At 41.0% G+C, this 22,590-nt stretch overlaps 1 protein-coding gene across 3 annotated transcripts in view; it reads right to left on the bottom strand.

Moving 5' to 3' along the window:
• Nucleotides 1-22,590, bottom strand: part of YEATS2 (YEATS domain containing 2) — a 104,941-nt gene that overhangs the window by 63,752 nt on the left and 18,599 nt on the right. For all 3 annotated transcript variants that reach the window (XM_039478515.2, XM_039478516.2, XM_010337619.3), the window contains exons 5-8: nt 21,314-21,559; nt 18,586-18,701; nt 13,550-13,711; nt 6,432-6,543 (exon numbers count right to left, since the gene is read on the bottom strand). In XM_039478515.2, coding sequence (XP_039334449.1) covers nt 6,432-6,543; nt 13,550-13,711; nt 18,586-18,701; nt 21,314-21,559 — 636 coding nt within the window. The remainder of the gene's footprint in view (nt 1-6,431; nt 6,544-13,549; nt 13,712-18,585; nt 18,702-21,313; nt 21,560-22,590) is intronic.

Here is a 22,590-nt window from a genome sequence, read left to right as displayed (position 1 = left end):
ATCACAGCTATTTGGGAGTCTGAAGCAGAACTGCTTGAACTGGAAGAAGAAGGTTGCAGAGCCGAGATTGCACCACTGCACTCCACCCTGGGCTACAGAGCAAGACTCTGTTTCAAAAAAAAAAAAAACAAAACAAAACAACAACAAGAAAACCAAAACTATTTTAAGACCTTCCTCTAAGTGACAGGACAGTACTCAGCCCCTATGAACAAAGTGGCTGTATGCTCTTTTATTTGGTTTCAGTGCTTCTCTGAGGTCATAAGGCAACCTAGTCTTAAGATAATTTCTGGAAAAGAACTTAAACCTTAAGTTAAGCAATACCACCTACCACCAATGAAAGGGAAATTTCAGCATGCCTCAAGGTTGAAAGAGGTGCATTTGTAGAAGAAAGGGAATGAAAAAGGAATTCTACAAATATACTCAGCTTTAGTTAGCCCAGTTTTGGGAGCCATTAATGGGAACAGTGTGATAAACCACAAAGTAAGGGTGCTCTGGAGATACCCAGTACTAGGATGATGTCATATATGGAGAAAATGTACATGAAACTATAATATGAAAAGGGCCTAAGGGAACACTAAGCAATGGTCTTTCCACTATAAAAATTAAATATGGGCTGGGCAAAGTGGCTCATGCCTGTAATCCCAGCACTTTAGGAAGCTGAGGCGGGTAGACTGCTTCAGCCAGCAGTTTGAGACCATACTGGGCAACACAGTAAAACGCCATCTGTACAAAAAATAAAAATTAGCCAGGTGTAGTGGTATGCGCTTGTAGTCCCAGCTACGTGGGAGGCTGAGGCAGGAGGATCACCTGAGCCTGAGGTGGTCACAGATGCAGTGACCCGTGATCATGCCACTGCACTCTAGTCTGGGCAACAGTGAGACTCTGTCTCAAAAAAGTAAAAAATCAATGTTTATTTATATAAAATCACAAAAATATTTGAGAAAACAAACCAAAAAGAAGGCATAAGAAATTGCTCACAATGTCATTACTTCAATTACTCCAACATTTTGGTATATTTCTTTTGTGTTTTTTTTTTTTTTGCTACCTTTCAAAGATCATGGTTCACCTCACGTACATACGGTTTTGTACAAACACACCTCAGAGATAATTGCAGATTCAATTCTAGACTACTGCAATAAAGTCACCAAGAATTTGTTTCCCAGTGTTCATAAAAGTTACGTTTATACTATGCTATAGTCTATTAAGCATGGACTAGCACAATGTCTAACAAAACAATATACATACCTTCACTGTAAAATATTTTATTGCTAAAAAGCACTAATGATCACCTGAACCTTTAGTGAATCATCTTTTTGTTGGCGCCTTGATGTTGATGGCTGTTTGTTGAAGATTTGGGTGGTTGTGGCAATTTCTTAAAACAAGACAACAATGAAGTTTGCTGCCTGAACTGACTCTTCCTTTTATGAAAGATTTCTCTTTAGCATGCAATGCTGTTTCAACAGCGTTTTACCCACGAGAGAAGTTCTTTCAGAACTGGAGTCAATCTTCTCAAACCCTGTAGCTGCTTTATCAAGTAAGTTTATTCGAAATCTTCTGTTGTCAATTTCAACAGTGTCCACAACATTGTCACCAGGAGTGGATTCCATCTCAAGAAGCCACTTACTTTCTTAACCATAAGAAGCAAATCCTCGGCCGGGCGCGGTGGCTCATGTCTATAATCCTAGCACTTTGGGAGGCTGAGGTGGGTGGATCACGAGGTCAAGAGATCGAGACCATACTGGTCAACATGGTGAAACCCTGTCTCTACTAAAAATACAAAAAATTAGCTGGGCATGGTGGCGCGTGCCTGTAATCCCAGCTACTTGGGAGGCTGAGGCAGGAGAGTTGCTTGAACCCAGGAGGCGGAGGTTGCGGTGAGCCGATACTGCGCCATTGCACTCCAGCCTGGGTAGCAAGAGCGAAACTCCGTCTCAAAAAAAAAAAAAAAAAAGAAGCAAATCTTCATGCATTCAAGTTTAATCATAAAATTGCAGCGATTCAGTCATGTCTTCAGGCTCTACTTTCTAATTCTCGTACTCTTGCTGTTTCCACCATATCTGCAGCTAGTTCCCCTACTGAAGTCTTGAACTTAAGTCATCCATGGGGTTGGAATCAATTCTTTCAAACTCCTGTTAATGTTGCCACTCTGCCCACCTCTCATGAATCACAGATGTTCTCAATAGCATCTGGAATGGTTAGTCCTTTCCAGAAGGTTTTCAATTTACTTTGACCAAATCTTTCTGAGAAATCACCATCTATGACATCTACAGCCTTACAAAATATATTTTTTTCTTTTCCTTTTTTTTTTTTTTGAGACAAGGATTTGCTCTGTCACCTAAGCTAGAGGGCAGTGGCTTGATCAAGGCTCACAGCAGCCTCAACCTCCTGGGATCACCACAGCCTCCCAAGTAGCTGGGACTACAGGCATGCACCCCATACCTGGCTAATTTATTTATTCATTTATTTTGTAGAGACGAGGTCTTACTCTGTTGCCCAGGCTGGTCTCCTGAGCTCACACGATCATTCTGCCGTGGCCTCCCAAAGTGCTGGTATTATAGGCATGAGCCACCGTACCTGGCCACAAAATACATTTCTTAAAACAGTAAGACTTGAATGTCAAAATTACTCCTTGGTGGAATGGATGTTGTGTTAGCAGGCATGAACACAACATTAATCTCCTTGTATATCTCCATCAGAGCTTTTTTTTTTGAGATGCAGTCTTGCTCTGTCACCCAGGCTGGAGTGCAGTGGCACGATCCCAGCTCACTGTAACCTTGGCCCAGGTTCAAGTGATTCTCCTGTCTTAGCCTCCTGAGGAGCTGGGACTACAAGCATGAGCCACCATTCCCAGCTACTTTTTGTATTTTCAGTACAGACAGGGATTCACCATGTTGGCTAGGCTGATCTTGAACTCCTGGCCTCAAGTGATCCACCCATCTCAGCCTCCCAAAGTGCTGGGATTATAGGCATGACTGTAATCCCAGCAGAGCAAGACAGAGCAAGACTCTGTCTCAAAATATATATATATTTTTTAGTAAACCATGCTATAATCAGATGTGTTGTCACCCAGGCTTTGTTGTTCCATTTACAAAGCACAGGCAGAGTAGATTTAACATCATTATTAAGGACCATAAGATTTACTTATGGTAAATTTTACCATAAATAAATTTTTTACCTTAAGTACATCTTATTTACTTATATAAAAATAAAATGCTATATAAATAAAACTTTATATATTTTATTTTACTTTTTATATTTATATTTTATTTTACTTTTTATATTTATAAATTTTATTTATATATTTTATATAAATAAAATATATAAAATAAAAATAAAATTTTATTTTATTAAATAAAATTTACTTATGGATGGTAGTAAATAAGCACTGGTTTCAATTTAAAGTTACCAGCTGTGGCTGGGCTCTGGCTCATGCCTGTAATCCCAGCACTTTGGGAGGCTGAGGCAGGTGGATCAATTGAGGTCAGGAGTTTGAGACCAGCCAAGACAACATGGTGAAATCCTATCTCTACTAAAAATACAAAAATTATCTAGATGTGGTGGCAGGTGCCTCTAATCCCAGCTACTCGGGAGGCTGAGGTGGGAAGACTGCTTGAGCCCGGGAGGCAGAGGTTGCAATGAGCCGAGACCATACCAGTATACTTCAGCCTGGGTGACAGAACGAGAGTTTGTTTTAACAAATAAAAATAAATAAAGCCACCAGGTACATTAGCCCCTAACAACAGAGTCATCCCTGTGCTCTGAAGCCAGGCACTGACTTATCCTCTCTAGTTATGGAAGTCCTAGATGGGCTCTTCTTCCAACAGAAGCCCGTTTCATCTCCAGTGAAAACCTGTTGTTTACTGTAGCCACGTTCATCAATGATCTTGACTGGGTGTTCTGGATGACCTGAAACTTATTCTTCAGCACTTGCTGCTTTACCTTGCACTTGTATATTATGGAGACAGAGTCTTTCTTTAAACCTCACGAACCAGAGAACGATCCCAGCAACCCGACCACAGCTTACCTTCCCTGGACACCATGAACCACACTGTCCAAACCTTCTTCACTCCCACCAACACCGACCATGTTCCCAACTATGAGATGCTGAAGGAGGAGCATGAGGTGGCTGCACTGGGGGCACCCCACAACTCTGCACCCCCGACATCCACCGTGATCCACATCCGCAGCAGGACCTCCATGCCCATGTCATATAGTCCCTGTTCAACACCCTCCTCATGAACTCTGCTGCCTGGGCTTCATAGCGGTCGCCTACTCCGTCAAGTCCAGGGACAGGAAGACGGTTGGCGACCTGACCGGGGCCCAGGCCTACACCTCCACCGCCAAGTGCCTGAACGCCTGGGCCCTGAATTTGGGCATTATCATGACCATTCTGCTTTTCATCATCCCAATACTGATTCTGCAAGCACATCAATAGATCAAGAGGAATCATCCAGGCCAGGGGCTCTGCCCATGACCTGTTTCCCACGTACTCCCTCCCCGTTCCATTCCTTGCCCTGCCCCCCAAGCCGAGCCCTGTATCACCACTTTATCCTCACGTGCTTTTCTACAATGGCATTCAATAAAGTGCACGTGTTCCTGGTTAAAAGACAAAAGAAAGAAAAAATGTCACAAGCCAACATCTGCTAGCTTCAAACTTTTTTTCTGAACCTTCCTCACCCCTCACAGCCTTCATAGAATTGAAGAGTTAGGGCCTTGCCCTAGGTTAGGTTTTGGCTTAAGGGAACAGTATGGCTGGTTTGATCTTCTATACAGATCACCGAGACTTCCTCCATTATCAGCAAGAAGGCTGTTTTGCTTTCTGATCATTTGCGTGTTCACTGGAATAGCACTTTTAATTTCCTTTAATAACTTTTCCTTTGCATTCACAACTTGGCTGTTTGGCACAAGAGGCCTCGCTTTTAGCCTATCTTGGCTTTCAACATGCTTTTTTCACTGAGCTTAATCCTTTCTAGCTTTCAAGGTGAGAGATATGTGACTCTTCCTTCTACTTCAACTCTTGGAAGCCATTATAAAGTTATTCACTGGTCTAATTTCAATACTGTTGTTCTCAGAGAATAGGAAGGTCCAAAAAGAGGGAAAGAGATGGGGAACCACTGGTTGCTGGAACAGTCAGAATCCACACAACACGGGTCAATTAAGTTCCTCTTCCTGTATGAGCACGGCTTGTCATGCCCCAAAATCATAAGAGTAACATCAAAGACCATTGATCACAGGATCATCCAAACAGATATAATAATAAAAAAGTTTAAAATATTTCAGGAATTACCAAAATGTGACAGAGAGACACTAATGAGCACATGATGTTGGAAAAATGGTGCTCACAGACTTGCCTGACAGCATTGCCACAAACCTTCGATTTTTAAAAAATAAAGTATCTAGTGAGCACAATAAGCAAAGTGCAATGGAACAAAGTATGCCCGTAGTCTGCATTTCACTTCCCAAAGGGCAGTTCTCCCCATGGACAGAAAACACTTCATAAGATACAATTTACAACAGCTGCATCATAAATCACATGGCAATAGCTATCATTAAAGGATTTCTTACAATACAAAAGTATTACAATCTTGTACAGTACTTTATAACTTCCAAAACATGCTCACTTCTATCTTATACAGACAAATGTTATTATTTGCCCCATTTATAGGAAAGCAAATAGATTTTTAAAAGATTTCAGTAACTTAGCCCCAAGAAACACATTGATGGTGAGGTCTGATCAAAGATTCATGTCTTCTGATTATCTGACCATTTTGTTCATCTTTTTATAGGATATATAAAGTGTTTCTCCAACGTGTAAAGTGACTCTCCAACCATCAGAGGACAAAGTAGTATTGTACAGTACGCATAACACACTCAAAATACTATCTTCTCCTCCCACTATTCTTAGCCACTTCTTGCAGAAGACCTAACAGGACTACTCTGAATACAGCTGACCCTTGAACATGGGTTTGAACTGCATAGGTCCGCTTATGCATGGAGTTTCCTCCACCTCTGCCACCCGAGGCAGCAAGACCAACCCCTCCTATTCCTTAGCCTACTCAATGTGAAGATGGCGAGGATAATCTCACCTTGAAGATGGACCTTCAAGAGGATCCACTTCCACTTAATGAATAGTAAATATATGTTCTATTCCTTATGATTTTCTTAATAACAGTTCTTTTCTCCAGCTTACTTTATTATCAGAATAGTCTGTAATATATATAACACACAAAATACGTGTTAACTGACTACTGACATTGTTAGTAAGGCTTGCAGTGAACAGCAGGCTTTTAATAGCAAAGTTTTGGGGGAGTCAAAAGTTGTATGTGAATTTTTTATTGTGAGGAGGCCCTTAACCCCTACGTTGTTCAAGAATCAACTGTAGCTCGTAAAAACAGACTTCAAAATGAGAGAGCAATGTTTTGTTACAATACCTTCAGATTATGTATGATATCTATCCGCTTGTTCTGGCTGTCCTTAAAGTGAACTTGAACTCTGACGGGAAACTCACCCCAGCCTCTTCTGGTCAGGTGAAAAGGAGGTTCTCTATGAAAAAACAGGTATTAACACATTCATCCATGTTCACTATCTTATCCTACACAAGAAAAGTTTTCTGACGATGGACAAATCAGAAATTCACTTTGTTCTGAGAATCATTTAGGTTTCCTCATTTAAAACTAAATCAACAAGTTGAATTTTGCTAAAATGCTAAATTATAAAAATTCAACTCAAAGCTCTGTTAAACTTTCAATTACTGAATGCTAAGAGCTAGAGTAAACTTAGACCATATAATCCAATGTCATTTTCATAGATGAGCGATCTAAGGCGATCTGATAAATGTCACTAGAGAGCCAGCATCCTTAATTGGCATTTGACAGATACAGGCCATGAGGTAACCATTCCCTACCCTAAACCCTCATATTTACTACTCCCCAGAGGCAGAAACAAAATAAATCATGAACATGCTCAACTGAAAGTGCCAATATATTTGAAACTGTCTGCTAAAAAAACTTAAAAAAAGATAGTATGTTCACAATATCACCTTCCCTGAACAGTGACTATGACTGATTTTAGTGGGCAGAGAGGAATATGTGTGTGTATGCTAACTAGACTGGAGAATTCTCAGCACAATGTAACTTGTGAAGGAAAAAAAAGGGGGGGAAATTGACAGAAAAGAAAAGCATACTGGTGATGGGCACATGAGGGCTCATTATACTTTTTACTTTCGTATATGTTTAAAGTTTTCCACAGTAAAAAATTTAGAAATTTAATTGAGATATCTTTAAGTACTCAAAACAATACAGTTTAAGTCCATAGGGAAGAGAGAGAATGCTTTTAACATGAAAACATTTGTTATGCATCCTGGGTTAGAATTATTGTAATGAGAGAAGATAACAGAATTACAAGGAGGTAGGGCCAGCAGCTCATGACTGTAATCCCAACATTTTGGGAGGCCATGATAATTGTTTGAACCCGGGGGCGGAGGCTGCAGTGAGCTGAGATCACACCACTGCACTCCAGCCTAGGTGACAGAGTGAGATTCTATCTCAAAAAAAAAAAAAAAAAAAAAAAATTACAAGGACAAAGAAACTCAACAGATAAGTGTTTTTGGAAAACTGAATTCAGTTAAGTGCAGAGTACAAGAATGCAACCTGATAGGAACCTAACAGATGTGAATCAACAAACACAGAGTGAGGAGCTCACCATGGAGCCTGAGTCAGGAAAAAGCCCTGCGCATGAGGGTAGTCTAGAAAGCAGAGGAATTAATAAATACCTTACAAACCAGAGAGAAAATAAAGCAAAGCAAAGCAAACGAGAGTGCCCTGGATGGAGGAAACCAGCTGCACAGGAGCAAAGAAAAGCAGCCATGATGTGGGTATAGATTCAGGCTTGGGGGCAAATGAGAAGGTCAAGACAGTCTGAAATGAGACCCAAAGCCAGAGACACAGGAGAGCCTAGAGGCATGGTGGACTTAAGAAGAGAAAATTAATGGCAATTCTACTAATGGTAAGTTTGCTCATTTAAATTCCAGCAAAGCTAAATGGTAAGCCTAAACTCATTTTGCAATATGCTTCAATCACAATGAAAGCTGAACTTCTCTCACAATGAATATGATAAATTAGGGATGTTTCTCAATGCATGTACATGGCCTAACCTTTAGTGAACAGACAGGAAAGACTGCTGCCAGAGAAGACAAACACTGCAAAGTCAGGAAAAATGAACAATGCTTTTTAACAGGAAATTCCTCCAAAAACATATTTTTAAAAGCAAAAAAAAAAAAAAAAAAAAAAAAACCTAAGACCTAAAACATTATTTATGGAAATGTTATACTTCAAAAGATGTTACTTCATACAATAAAGGACTGCCTCCCCTGAACAAACTTCAATATTACCAGATTCCTCATAGAAGGTGAAATAAATCAGTGACACCAAGAGGGAAAAAAAGTAGACTATGGGGATTAAACAAAAATGGCTCTATTGGAAATACAGAATGGAGGACAACTCCTTGCTCAACTAATTTATTCAAATGACCAATCACTATTTTTTTTTGGAGACAGAGTCTCATTTTGTCGCCAGGCGACAAGCTGGAGTGCAGTGGCACGATCTCAGCTCACTGCAACCTCTGCCTCCCGGGTTCAAGCAATTCTCCTGCCTCAGCCTCCCGAGTGGCTGGGACTACAGGCACATACCACCATGCCCAGCTAATTTTTGTGTTTTTAATAGAGACAGGGTTTCACCATGTTGGCCAGGATGGTCTCAATCTCTTGCGCTTGTGATCCACCTGCCTCGGTCTCCCAAAGTGCTGCGATTACCGGCGTGAGCCACCACACCTGGCCCAATCATTTTTTTTTTTTTCCCCAGACGGAGTCTCACTCTGTAGAGATGGGGTTTCACCATCTCGGCCAGGCTGGTCTTGAACTCCTGACCTCAGGTGATCCACCTGCATTGGTCTCCCAAAGTGCTGGGATTACAGATGTGAGCCACCATGCTTGGCCTGAGTGTTTGATTTTTAAGAGCCAAGATTGTGGCACTGCACTCCAGCCATGCAACAGAGGGAGACTGTTTCAAAAAAATAAAAAATTAAAATTAAAATTAAAAAAGGAATATAGGTAAACTGGAGTATGCTAAAGAACATAACCTGAATGGCAAAGGAACACAAAACAAAGTCACATGAGTGACAACTGAAAGAAATATGGAAAAGATAACTGCTTTCAAATATCTAAACAACTGCACAAGGAAAAGGGAGGATGATGATTCTGGGTGGTACACAAGGCATATGAAAAGCTTACTGTAGAAATCAGAGGAAGTTCAATCTCTGCTCAATATAATTTAAAACTTCCAAATGAAAACAGCCACCTCCAAATGGAATGGTCTATTTCATGAATTCAATAATTCACTCAGTATCAAACATGAAATGGGGTTGGGTATATGGCTCACGCCTGTAATCCCAGCAGTTTGGGAAGCCAGGGCGGGAGGATTACTTGAGGCCAGGAGTTCGAGACCAGCCTGGGTAAAAAAATTAGCCAGACATAGGTGGCACATGCCTATAGTCCTAGTTGCTCAGGAGGCTGAAATGGGAGGACAGTTGAGCCCAGGAGTTCGAGGCTGCAGTGAGCTATAATCATGGCACTGTATTCTCACCTGGATGACAGAGCAAGACTCTGTCTCTAAAAAAAAAAAAAAAAGCAAAAAAATTTTAAAAAATACAAAATGAGCATTTACTACATGCTAGGAACTACGCTAGACCCTGGGGATTTTGTTTTTTGTTTTGAGACAGTGTCTTGTTCTGTTGCCCAGACTGGAGTGCAATGGCGCACTCCTGGCTCACTGCAACCTCTGCCTCCCAGGTTAAAGCAACTCTCCTGCCTTCCTGCCTCAGCCTCCTAAGTACCTGGGACTACAGGCACACACCACTGTGCTTGACTAATTTTTTTTTTTTTTTTTTTTTTTTTAGTAGAGACAGGGTTTCACCAAGTTGGCCAGGCTGGTCTTGAACTCTTGACCTTTTGATCCACCTGCCTCAGCATCCCAAAGTGCTGGGATTAGAGGGGTGAGCCACCTTGTGCAGCGGACTCTGCGGATATTAAAACAAGATAAGGTCCCAAACATCAAGAAGCTGTAAATCTGGTGAGACACACATGTAAATGAATAAATGTAGTAATCAACTTATATACATTACCTGCTATTAAAAACCACAGAGCTATGGTGGATCACAGCACATAATTTCTCCAGGAGTTTTAAACACCAGAAGCACACAAGCAATAATCTCTTTTAAAACACTATTTAAAGATCAGCTGAGCGTGGTGGCTCACACCTGTAATCCCAGCACTCTGGGAAGCCGAGGCAGGTGGATCACGAGGTCAGGAGATCCAGACCATCCTGGCCAACACGGTGAAACCCTGTCTCTACTAAAAATACTACATACTATCTATATAAACTATTGCTAAACTGTAAAATATTGTTAAAATCCCAACCATTCAAGTAAACAGTCATTCACTGTAACTTAACCTGTGGAAGAAAGTGAGACAAGAAAAGATTCATTGAGGAAGTAGCTTCTGATTGACATCTTGAAGGATAAAGAGCAGACTTTAAGGCCGGGTGAGGTGGCTCACGCCTGTAATCCCAGCACTTTGGGAGGCGGAGGCAGGTGGATCTCCTGAGATCAGGAGTTTGAGACCAGCCTGGCCAACAGGGAGAAATCCCATCTCTACTAAAAATACAAAATTAGCCAGGCGTGGTGGCGCATGCCTATAATCCCAGCTACTTGGAAGGCTGAGGCAGGAGAATCGTTTGAACCCGGGAGGTGGAGGTTGCGGTGGCCAGAGATCGCACCACTGCACACTCCAGCCTGGGCAACAAGAGCAAAACTCCATCTCAAAAATAAACAAAAAGCAGATCTTCAGATGGCCACACTGTGTATGTGTGTGCAAACGTGAGTATGCATGCGTGTGTGCATGAAAACAGACGACAGGGAGAAAGATGGTATTCCAGGCAGAGAAAACAAGTTATGTCACTAGTGGTTTTCTAGGAGAGGCTGCATGCTGATTGTAGAAGGCATTTCTGAAAGGATTACATGAGGTATAGAGTTAAATCAAATTACAGATGAGGTCTTTCCAACACCAATGTTTGAGAGCCTATGAATCAAACTGCTTCTTTACCAAGTAAACTTTATTACTAGAATAAAATAGAGTATCAAAACTTTTCTGAAATATATCAAGTGAAATATATCAAGAAAATGAAGGAAGTTTTATGAATAGTAAGTAAAAGAAAAAATCTTATATGCATTAAAAAAAACTACTACACTAATCCTCTTGAGTAGACAGGAGAAAGACCCAGTATCATTAAAAATGTGAAAATTAATCATATAATTCAGTGCAATTCCAATCTGTACCTTGACAATTTGATTCTAAGGTAATCTATAAAAATATGTATACTCAAAAATAACCAAAAAAGTTTAAAATAATAATAATGAGTAGAATATAATCTATCAGATATCAGAATATGTTATCAAGCAATTACAATTACAATAGTATAGTACTGTTACAGGGGTAGTTATTAAAATTCTAGAATAGGATCCATGCTTGCAAGGGAATTTAGTGTGTATTAGATGCAGGGAAAGGATGGATCAACTGATAACCATGATAATTGTTATGAAGAAGATAAACATACTGTACCTACCTATAAAAATCTTATTTCCAAATATTCCACTTTCTGACCACCAAGCCCCTGTCTTTCCAGTTTCACCCCAATCCAACTATTATTTGACTTCATGGAGACTTCTATTTCTTGCTCACAAGACTTTTCACCAGCCATTATTGCTCTTACATAGGTATCTTCTCTCCCTACTTGGCTTAGATTCTATGATACATCACTACAGTAACCTAAGCATCCAAGTGAAGAAATCAAAGAACCAAGAGACAAGGGTTTGGATGAACTGTCTCTACGTATGCGAAGTCCTTAAGAATGACAGCAAGAGTTATGATAGAGAGAAAATCAGCAAACCAGGTGTTGAAACCTTTCCCCTTTTCCAAAAAGCCTCAACTCCTTTGAGGCTGCTGCTCCTCCTCTGTGGCAATTATATACTAATTTCCCCAGTCATCCTTGGCAGGGAGAGGTGGCCCGTCCGGAAGCCATAAATACTATCAAGGAAGACACCCATCCCACCCTCAGGCGCAATAGTGTGTGTGAGGAAAAAAAACAGCCACCAACACTTTAAAGGGTTAAAAAAGAGCAGAGTTTCAGGAGGCAGCCATGTTTTAAGAGTTGGGGGTGAAGCAAGGCTCTGAACTGAGCAGAGAATAGAGATCTCACTGATAATAACCAACAACCACTTACACAGTGAACGTATACAATTAATATGGGTCAGGCGTGGTGGCTCACGCCTGTAATCTTAGCACTTTGAGAGGCCAAGGCAGGCAGACGGCATAAGCTCAGGAGTTCAAGACCAGTCTAGCCAACACGGCAAAACTGCATTTCTAAAAAATATACAAAAATTAGCCAGGCGTGGTGGTGTGCACCTGTAATCACAGCTACATGGAAGGCTGAGGCATGAGAACTGCTTGAACTTGAACCCAGGAGGTGGAGGTTGCAATGAGTCAAGATCATTCTGCTGCACTCCAGCCTGAATGACAGAGCGAGACTCTGCCCCCCACCAAAAAAAACACCCACCGTTAATGTTTATATGTGTAACATCATATAAAGATGTAAAGAATACACCTAAATGATACAAGCAAATTTCCCAAAATATATATAATCATTCCATCTTGGTGAAATAAGAGTAACAACAAACAACTACACTACATCAAAATATGTACAGAAGAAATACGATGGGCAGTTACTTCTGAAGAGAGTGAGATCACCGGGAACTTTCAACATCAATTAGTCTACAGTGATAGAATACTGTATTTAATTCTGCTATATTCTGATATTCATAAAAAGAAATAACAATTTCTTTTCTTTCCTTTTCTTTTTTTTTTGGGACAGAGTTTCTCTCTTTCACCCAGGCTGGAGTGAAGTGGCCTGAAGTCTGCTCACTGTAACTACATCTACCAGGTACAAGCCATTCTTGTGCCACAGAATCCTAAGTAGCTGGGATCACAGGCACCCACTATCATGCCCAGCTCATTTTTGTATTTTTGTAGAGATGGGCTTTCACCATGTTGGTCAGGCTAGTCTTGAACTCCTGACCTCAGGTGATCCACCCACCTCAGCCTCCCAAAGTGCTGTGATTACAGGCATGAGCCACCGCCTTGGCAAGAAGTAACATTTTCATATGTATCTGTAACTATACAAACAAGTTTAGCTATTTCCAGAGGGGAGCAAAATCAGCTAATAGAATTAGTTAGTGTGGTAACAATCAGCTAGGAGAAGACAATGCCTGCTCAGTGAGACAGTAATCTCAAAGAGTGAACTACAACTAAGACTACATTGTGACTAAGAGCCAATTCTCAATTATTATTACATTTTCAGGAAATGTTCTGAAGTTAATCACTTTTCTTCCACTTCAATAAATGTGTATTTCAATTTAGGTTAAATAGCTCAAGTATGCTTACCTAACTTCCACAAGGTCATTTGGTTTATAGCTGGGATGTAGGAAGAACCAAACTTTCTTTACAAAATGATTAATGCTGGGTTCTCTACGAGACCCTCGGACATATACCATCCACTTATGAGTTGACTGGTCATTCTCTTCCCTCTTATCCGGAGGTATATACCTAGAGAAAAAGAAAAAAGAAACCTGAATCCTTTCTGTCCTTCAAAAACCTAACAAAATAATTAACTCCTACTAAAAATTAAAAACAAGATTAAAATTCCCACAATATTTAACAGCTACGTCAACTAAACAAATAAAATGAGTCTTTGTAAGTTAATCATTTTTTTTTCTTTCTTTCTAAAACATAGTTGGGGCTGGATGCAGTGGCTGGCTCACACTGTAATGCCAGCACTTTGGAAGGCTGAGCTGGGAGGACTGCTTGAGGCCAGGAGTCAGAGATCAGCCTGGGCAACATAGTGAGACCCTGTCACTGGGTTTAAAACTTTAAACTCAGCTGGGCACAGTGGCCCACACCTGTAGTCCCAGCTAGCTGAGAGGCTGAGGAGGTGGGAGGACTGCCTGAGCCCAGGAGTCCAGGGCTGCAGTGAGCTACGATCACATCACTGCACTTCAGTCTGGGTGACAGAGCAAACCATTACCTCAGAAAATTTAAATTAATGAACTAAACCAAATTAATAAAATAAATAAAACATAAATTTGGTTTAAGGGGCATCCTGTTAAAAGTTTGTTTTGTTCTGCTCATTCAGCATGCAATTTAAAAAAAAGGCAAACTTGTTTTTCCTGCTAAATAGACATCTAAGGTGGAAATAAACTGACGTATTTTTTATTCCTGGGTTAGGGAACCTCTATCCTTAGGGTTGACTTCATTCAGGTTTCAGGGTGCTAGAGCTCTGGGCCTTTCTTGTGACTCTCATGGTTGCCAAGAAGGTTGCACCTAGTCTCCTGCCCTCAAAGCTAAGACGTGCCATTCCCTGAAGTCCTGATCATGGTAAAACTAGCATCTTTAGAGCTTCCCTTTATGGACCCTGTCTTCATTTCAGTATGAGACCCCCTTCTTCGATTCACACAGAACATATGGTCATGGCCTTCTATATGCTCGTCTCTGCCTAGCGCTAATCCTTAGTAATATCGGGTAGGGGGCAAGCTGCCTAACCTAGCTCTTGTGGAGTGTTCTTGTCCAATCTTGGCCCTTTACTCTTCTAGCCGAAAAGTCACAAACACTGCTGGGATTTTTTTTTTTTTTGAGATGGAGTCTTGCTCTGACACCAGGCTGGAGTATAGTGGCACGATCTCGGCTCACTGCAACCTCCACTTCCTGGGTTCAAGTGATTCTCCTGCCTCAGCCTCTCAAGTAGCTGGGACTACAGGCAAGTGCTACCATGCCCAGCTAATTTTTGTATTTTTAGTAGACATGGGGTTTCACTATGTTGGCTAGTATGGTCTTGATCTCTTGACCTTGTGATCCGCCTGCCTCATTCTCCCAAAGTGCTGGGATTACCAGGCGTAAGCCACTGCATCCAGCCCCCTGTTGGGATTTTAACTGTTACCTATAGAACGATATGGGAAGAGGTAATATCTTTGTAAGAGAGGTCAGCCCAGAAAAGGCCATGCCTGTAAATTTAGGCAGACTCACTAGACCATAAGAAGATTTGGGCTACACAATCATCTGATTTTTTAAATGCATTGGCATAAAGAAGTTAATGGTTTCTCATCTCTTTAATGGTACAGCATTTGTAGTTATACCTTCAATTTCTAAGATTATTTGTGCCTTCTCTTTTTTCTATGAGTAATTTTTAAAATTAATTTCGCCAGATTTGCATATATTTATTTTTTTCCTTTTATCAATTAATCAATCAAATATTTACTAAATAAATACTGTAAGGTACAAAACCAGACAAGGCTGGGCATGGTGGCTCATGTCTGTAATTCCAGCACTTTTGGTGGCCAAAGCGGGTGGCTCACCCCAGGTCGTAAGTTCTGGACCAGCCTGATCAACATAGTGAAATTCCATCTCTACTAAAAATACAGACCGGGCACGGTGGCTCACGCCTGTAATCCCAGCACTTTGGGAGGCTGAGGTGGGTGGATCACGAGGTCAAGAGATCGAGACCATCCTGGTCAACATGGTGAAACCCCGTCTCTACTAAAAACACAAAAAATTAGCTGGGCATGGTGGCTCGTGCCTGTAATCCCAGCTGCTCAGGAGGCTGAGGCAGGAGAATTGCCTGAACCCAGGAGGCGGAGGTTGCGGTGAGCCGAGATCGCGCCATTGCACTCCAGCCTGGGTAACAAGAGCGAAACTCTGTCTCAAAACAAAACAAAACAAAACAAAAAAACAAAATTATCCAGGTGTGGCAGTGCCTGCCTGTAATCCTAACTAATTGGGAAGCTGAGGCAGGAGAACTGCTCGAACCCAGGAGGTGGAGGGTGCAGTGAGCCGAGATCACACCATTGCACTCAAGGCTGGGTAACAAGAGTGAAACTCCATCTCAAAAAAAAACAAAACAAAACCAGATAAGACATAGTTTCCATACTAAAGAGACTCCAGTCTGATTTGAGAAAAATATCTGAATACAGAAAATAGCCACATAATATGATAAAAATCACAGAGAGCATAGATGAATACACCAAATGAGGAAGGGATCAGCAAATGAAACTTCATGAGGAAATTAGTTTAAAATGTTACCGTTTAGACTCATAACCACTGTAATCAATTTTTCTCCATCAAATTAATTTAATCCCTTCCATCTATTTACATCTGGGCCAAATATTTACTTAGCATTCTTATGTTATGAGAGGATTTATAACGTCTTTATCTAGCCCTAGACACTTGGCAAAAATGATGAAGCTGCTACAAGGTAAGAAGGCAGCCTGAGACTGTATCTGTAAAGTATGTGGCTCTGGAGCTTGGAGGAGTTCTGCCTTTAGGATCTACTCAGCAACCTTTCATTATGAACTAAAAACAATTTTGGGCAACCAAATCAACATTTCTAGAATTCACTAAGGTCCCTAAAGACAGAACTGGTTCAGAGTAGTCAAAAGTTCTTCCAAACTTACACACATTGACACAATTGGCCAATTATATTTGCGTAGGAGCTTATGTCTTAGAAATTTCTACTAAGCACTGTTTTATTCTAAGGGAAAGACTGGCAGACACACTAAGGCAGAGACTCAAATCTCTGGACCTTGGTTCACTTTTGAAGCCACTAAGAGCTCAAAAAAACATTCCCTGAGGTCTCTTCCTGCTGTAATACCAGGATAATATGAGTATTATGCCCAAGTATTAATATAAAGAGGTGACTGACAAGGCTTTATCTACTTTATTCTCCTGTCCTGATGACTTGTTAGATACAAACCTCTTTGGTTTGCCTTAGAGTCACAAAAAAGGGCCTGAAGTGAGATTCTGAAGAACAAAAGTCAAAGAAACCCATCGCACTTACACTCTTCCATTTCAAACCAAAACAAAAGAACAGGAAATAGGTTTTCCAGGGAGAAGAATCTGGTTTCAGCTTTGGAAGTGCCAATCGCAAGTAAATGGCTGATACAGTTTGGTGTGTCCCCACCCAAATCTCATCTTGAATTGTAGCTCCCAGAGTTTGGCGTGTCCCCACCCAAATCTCATGAATTCCCACACATCCTGGGAAGGACCCAGTGGGAGGTAACCAGGAATCATGGGGACGGGTCTTTCCCACGCTGTTCCCGTGATAATAAGTCTCACAAGATCTGATGGTTTTATCAGGAGTTCTCCTACCCAAGTTCTCTTGCCTGCCTCCACTTAAGACATGACTTTGCTTCTCCTCTGCCTTCTGCCATGACTGTGAAGCCTCCCCAGCCATGTGGCATTGTGAGTCCATTAAACCTCTTTCCTTCATAAATTACCCAGTCTCGAGTATGTCTCTATTAGCAGTGTGAGAAGAGACTAACACAATGGCAGATGCAAGAATGTAAATGTAGAGACAAAATGAAGATTTGAACATTCTAATTGAGGGCAGGATCTGAGGATTTACCATCCTCTACTGGCTTTCAAATACCTAACAATTAGCATATTTTACAAACTACACAAGAAGGTGTAGGAGTTAATATACTGCCTCTTCTCTAGCAATATTTTGGAACAAACATCTTCCCCTTATTTATCCTTTGTGGATATTGTGCAACGCAAGACAGAATGGCACTGTATAGAGGCAGTACAAAGGAAATAATATCCAAAAGAAAGTCAGGAGACCTAGGTGCCCTGACCTTGGGGCTATTTGTTTAAAAAGAGTAATAAAGCTGGGTGGGGTGGCTCCTGCCTGTAATCCCAGAACTTTGGGAGGCCAGGGCAGGCAGATCCTGAAGTCAGGAGTTCGACACTAGCCTGGCCAACATGATAAAACCCTGTGTTTACAAAAAATACAAAAATCAGCCAGGCGTGGTGGCATGCGCCTGTAATCCCAGCTACTCCAGAGGCTGAGACAGAAGAATCGCTCAAACTTGGGAAGCGGAGGTTGCAGTAAGCCAAGACTGAGCCACTGCAGACTGGGTGAAAGAGTAATAAAAGGCCAGGCATGATGGCTCACATCTGTACTCCCAGTACCTTGGGAAGCCAAGGCAGGCAGATCACAAGGTCAGGAAGTTAGACACCAGCTTGCCCAAAGTGGTGAAATCCCATCTCTACAAAAAATACAAAATTAGCCAGGCGTAGTGGTGCACACCTGTAACCCCAGCTACTAGGGAGGCTGAGGCAGGAGAATAACTTGAACCTGCAAGGCGGAGGTTGCAGTGAGCTGAGATCACACCACTGCACTCCAGCCTGGGCAAGAAGAGTGAAACTCTGTCTCAAAATACAAGAAAAACAGGAGACCTAGATTCAAATTCTGACCGTGCTCACTAATGAGCACAATTATCCTAATAATTGTGGTTTACTTTTTAAACAACTAAAGGTTTGGGAAAAAGAATCCCTGAGGCCTCTTCCTACTGTAATACTACAATAAGAGTATTAGTGCCAAAGTATTAACATAAATGGACAAATAAAAATAAATTGAACTGGATACTCACTTAGACACATTGCCCACTACTATCGTTTTCTTTACAAAAAGTCGTGAAGTCTCATCTCCTGTGAGATCAGCATTCCGCTGTTCTGTTTTATGGGAGCCAGTAACACTAGAAGTATCCTGAAAAGAATCATAATCAACGTGCATTCTCATTTCCAACAATTTTCAGTAGGACAGAAACCACAAAATCATAAAAAGTATAAATGGAATAACTAAGATTTTTGGTTTTTTTTAATTATAAAATTCTCTGGCTTCATGGCACCTCTCAAAGCATTTTAAAAATGCACTATATTTTGCTGGATACAAAAAAAAAGAAAGAAAATGCACTATAAATGGTGCCTAATTTGTACAAAGTTTATACACTGTAATTTCCTGTATGTTTTTAATAGTCAGATACATCTGCTTTGGATATGCAAATAGGATTTGGAAGGATATAGAATAAACTATTAAAATGGTTACTTCTGGGAAATGGGAATAGAAAGAAAGGGGTCAATGGAATTTACCTTCTTTCTAACCTTTTCTAACAGCCAGGTTGGTCTCAAACTCACCTCAGGTGATCCGCCCGTCTCAGCCTCCCAAAGTGCTGGGATTACATGCATGAGCCACTGTGCCTAACCTCCTAAATTCTTTTTAACTAAAAAAAGAAAAACACATGTAATATTTGCCCGGGAAAGATACTGGAAAGATAAGGTAAATTCGTACCGGGCACGGTGGCTCATGCCTGCAATCCCAGCACTTTGGGAGACTGAGGCAGGCGGATCACCTGAGGTTGGGAGTTTGAGACCACCCTGACCAACATGGAGAAACCCCATCTCTACTAAAAATACAAAATTAGTCAGGCATGGTGGCCCATGCCTGTAATCCCAGCTACTCAAGAGCCTGAGGCAGAAGAATCGCTTGAACACAGGAGGCAGAAGTTGCAGTGAGCTGAGATCACACAGCTGTATCCCAGCCTGGGTAACAGAGCAAGACTCCATGTCAAAAAAAAAAAAAAAAAAGGTAAATCCAAACAGTTAAGAGTTCTGACTTTGGGTGGTAGCCTCATGAATGAATTTTCTACTCTTTTTTACTTTTCCATATTTTATTTAACAATTTTCAAAAATGAACATGAGTTCATAATCAGAAAAACAAATGCAAACATATTTTTATCAAAAATAAATCAAACACTTGATGTCTAAGTATGTGGAAAATAACTTGGAAATTTCTGCTATCACGGAACACCTGGCTGAGAAAAATCACTGCTCTAATCCAGTTATGACTCTATAATCAAATATTTTATCAAGAAATTCAGAGTAAGCCAGTCTCAATGGCTTCCACCTGTAATCCCAGCACTTTGAGAGGCCCGAGGCAGGCAGATTGCAAGGTCAGATCAAGACCATCCTACATGGTGAAACCCCATCTCTACTAAAAATACAAAAAATTAGCTGAGCGTGTTGGCACATGCCTGTACTCCCAGCTACTCAGGAGGCTGAGGAAAAAGAATCGTTTGAACCAGGGAGGTGGAGGTTGCAGTGAGCCGAGATTGCGCCACTGCACTGCAGACTGGGCAAAGGAAGCAGCACTCCATCTCAAAAAAAAAAAAAAAAAAAAAGTTCAGAGTGGCTTGAGATGGGTGCTCATATTACCAACTGGCAGAATCAAAGAGCAATGTTTTTCAATTCTGTTTGTCAAATTTCCTCCATCTACTAAAGCATCTTAGAATATAAAGTCTCGCAGAGGAAACTTGAAGAACGATTGCTCTCGAGAGAATAAGCATGACAGAGTGGAAAGACCTTGAGCAAGATCACAGAATTGCCAACTCTGGAAAGTTTCTTTCACACCTACATAAACAGTACCCAGGAGCTGTGCTGTGCACAGGAGCCCCAGGCTCTAAAATTAGAAACACTCAGGTTTAGGCTGGGTGCAGTGGCTCATACCTGTAATCCCAGCACTTTGGGAGGCCAAGGTGGGTGGAACACCTGCAGCCAGGAGTTCGAGACCAGCCTGGCCAACACAGTGAAACCCTATCTCTACTAAAAATACAAAAATTAGCTGGGTGCAGTGGCTCGCACCTGTAGTCGCAGCTACTCAGGAGGCTGAGGCAGGAAAATTACTTGAACCTGGGAGGCGGGGGTTGCAGTGAGCCGAGACTGCACCACTGCACTCCAGCCTGGGTGATAGAGCAAGACTCCATCTCAGAAAAAAAAAAGAGGCCGGGCGCGGTGGCTCAAGCCTGTAATCCCAGCACTTTGGGAGGCCGAGGCGGGTGGATCACGAGGTCAAGAGATCGAGACCATCCTGGTCAACATGGTGGAACCCCGTCTCTACTAAAAATACAAAAAATTAGCTGGGCATGGTGGCGCGTGTCTGTAATCCCAGCTACTCAGGAGGCTGAGGCAGGAGCATTGCTTGAATCCAGGAGGCGGAGGTTGCGGTGAGCCGAGATCGTGCCATTGCACTCCAGCCTGGGTGACAAGAGCGAAACTCCGTCTCAAAAAAAAATAAAAATTAAAAAAAATAAAAATAAATAAATAAATAAAAGAAAAAAAAAAGAAACACTCAGGTTTAATTCTCAGTTCTGACACTTCTGAGCAAATAAAACCTCATCAAGATTTGGTTTCCCCACTATAAAAGGAAAACAAACCTATTTCCTAGGACTCCTGTGATAGTTCAGTGAGTAAACAGGCGCATACTTCAGTAAATACTAGCTCCCTTCTCCTGTAGCTCCCTCCCACATCCACCCAACTACGTACCCTTCCGGGATTTCGGCCTGGTCTCTGCTCCATGTTGTTTGAGAGTCTTTCCTCTATATCCATGTTGCTGTTATTATCTTTGTCAGATAAGAAGTCATTGTGCTGAGATAAAGAATCACTTTCTGAATGATTGGCTGATGGTGTTTCTGCTCTCTGATTGGCAGGAGATGATGATCTAGACGGTGATTCCAAAAATTTCTTGATAGCGGGATGATGAAAAACCATTGCATCACATGTCTTTGATGCCTACAAAAAAAGCAAGCAAGCAAACAAATTTTTAATCAAATCTATCAAAAGCAGGCAAAAATCTGCTCTCTCCAAAATTTTATCTAGTACATGATCATGCTTAAAATCCTTCAAAATCTCCCCATACCCATAAAATGAAATCCCAACTCCTTAGCATGGCCTGAACCAACAAAACAAAAATTAGAATGATAAATAATTATATAAAGTTTCTAACACTAACAGCTAGAGATATAGGATATTCCAAAGATAAATGAGAATACAAGTTAACACAGAAAATAAAATCTGACTTTAAAAGTCTCACATTGCTTTACACGAATACATCAACTGCTCTAAATAAAATATCCCTGAAAGAAATATAAAAATTTTTTTAAAAGCTGTATATATGTATGTGTGTGTGTGTGTGTGTGTGTGTGTGTATCTATAAAAAACATGGTCCCCACATAGGAGTAAAATGCAATATAGAATATTTTTGAATGATTAATATTGATGTATAAAGTTTGCCTTCAGTTCAGTACAGACATCTATGCAATTTTTCTGCATCTTAGATACTTGTATGCAAAATATATTCCGTTATAATGTGATAACATTGTGGTTACGTTCCTAGGAAGTCTACCTTTTAAAAACTAATTAAACCAATGGTTTCAGTGAGAAAGAGGCAGAAGCTACTGTTTCAAAGCAACAAAGTTGTTGAATTTAGTTTTTCAGAGCTATAAATATGTTTTGCCACTGAAAACTAAAAATAATTAGTTGATCACAAGAGACAAAAGCAATCTTAAATATCCTTAAATAAATCCTAATCAGAACAGAAGAAGATAAAATCAGCACATGTCTTGACTATCAAACAGCACAGATCAGAACTGCTAACATTTCAAACATAGGGTCGTTATGATGAATTCAACGAAGTCCTCCTCGCTTATAAGAAGAGGGAAACTTGTGGCCAGGTGCGGCTGCTCACACCTGTAATACCAGCATTTTGGGAAGCCAAGGCGGGTGCATAAGGTGGTCAGAAGTTTGAGACCAGCCTGACTAAC

Source organism: Saimiri boliviensis, chromosome 8 (assembly GCF_048565385.1).
Source record: "Saimiri boliviensis isolate mSaiBol1 chromosome 8, mSaiBol1.pri, whole genome shotgun sequence".
NCBI lineage: Eukaryota > Metazoa > Chordata > Mammalia > Primates > Cebidae > Saimiri > Saimiri boliviensis.
The sequence above is the reverse complement of the archived record's forward strand: the minus strand, read 5'-3'. Positions and strand labels throughout refer to the sequence as shown.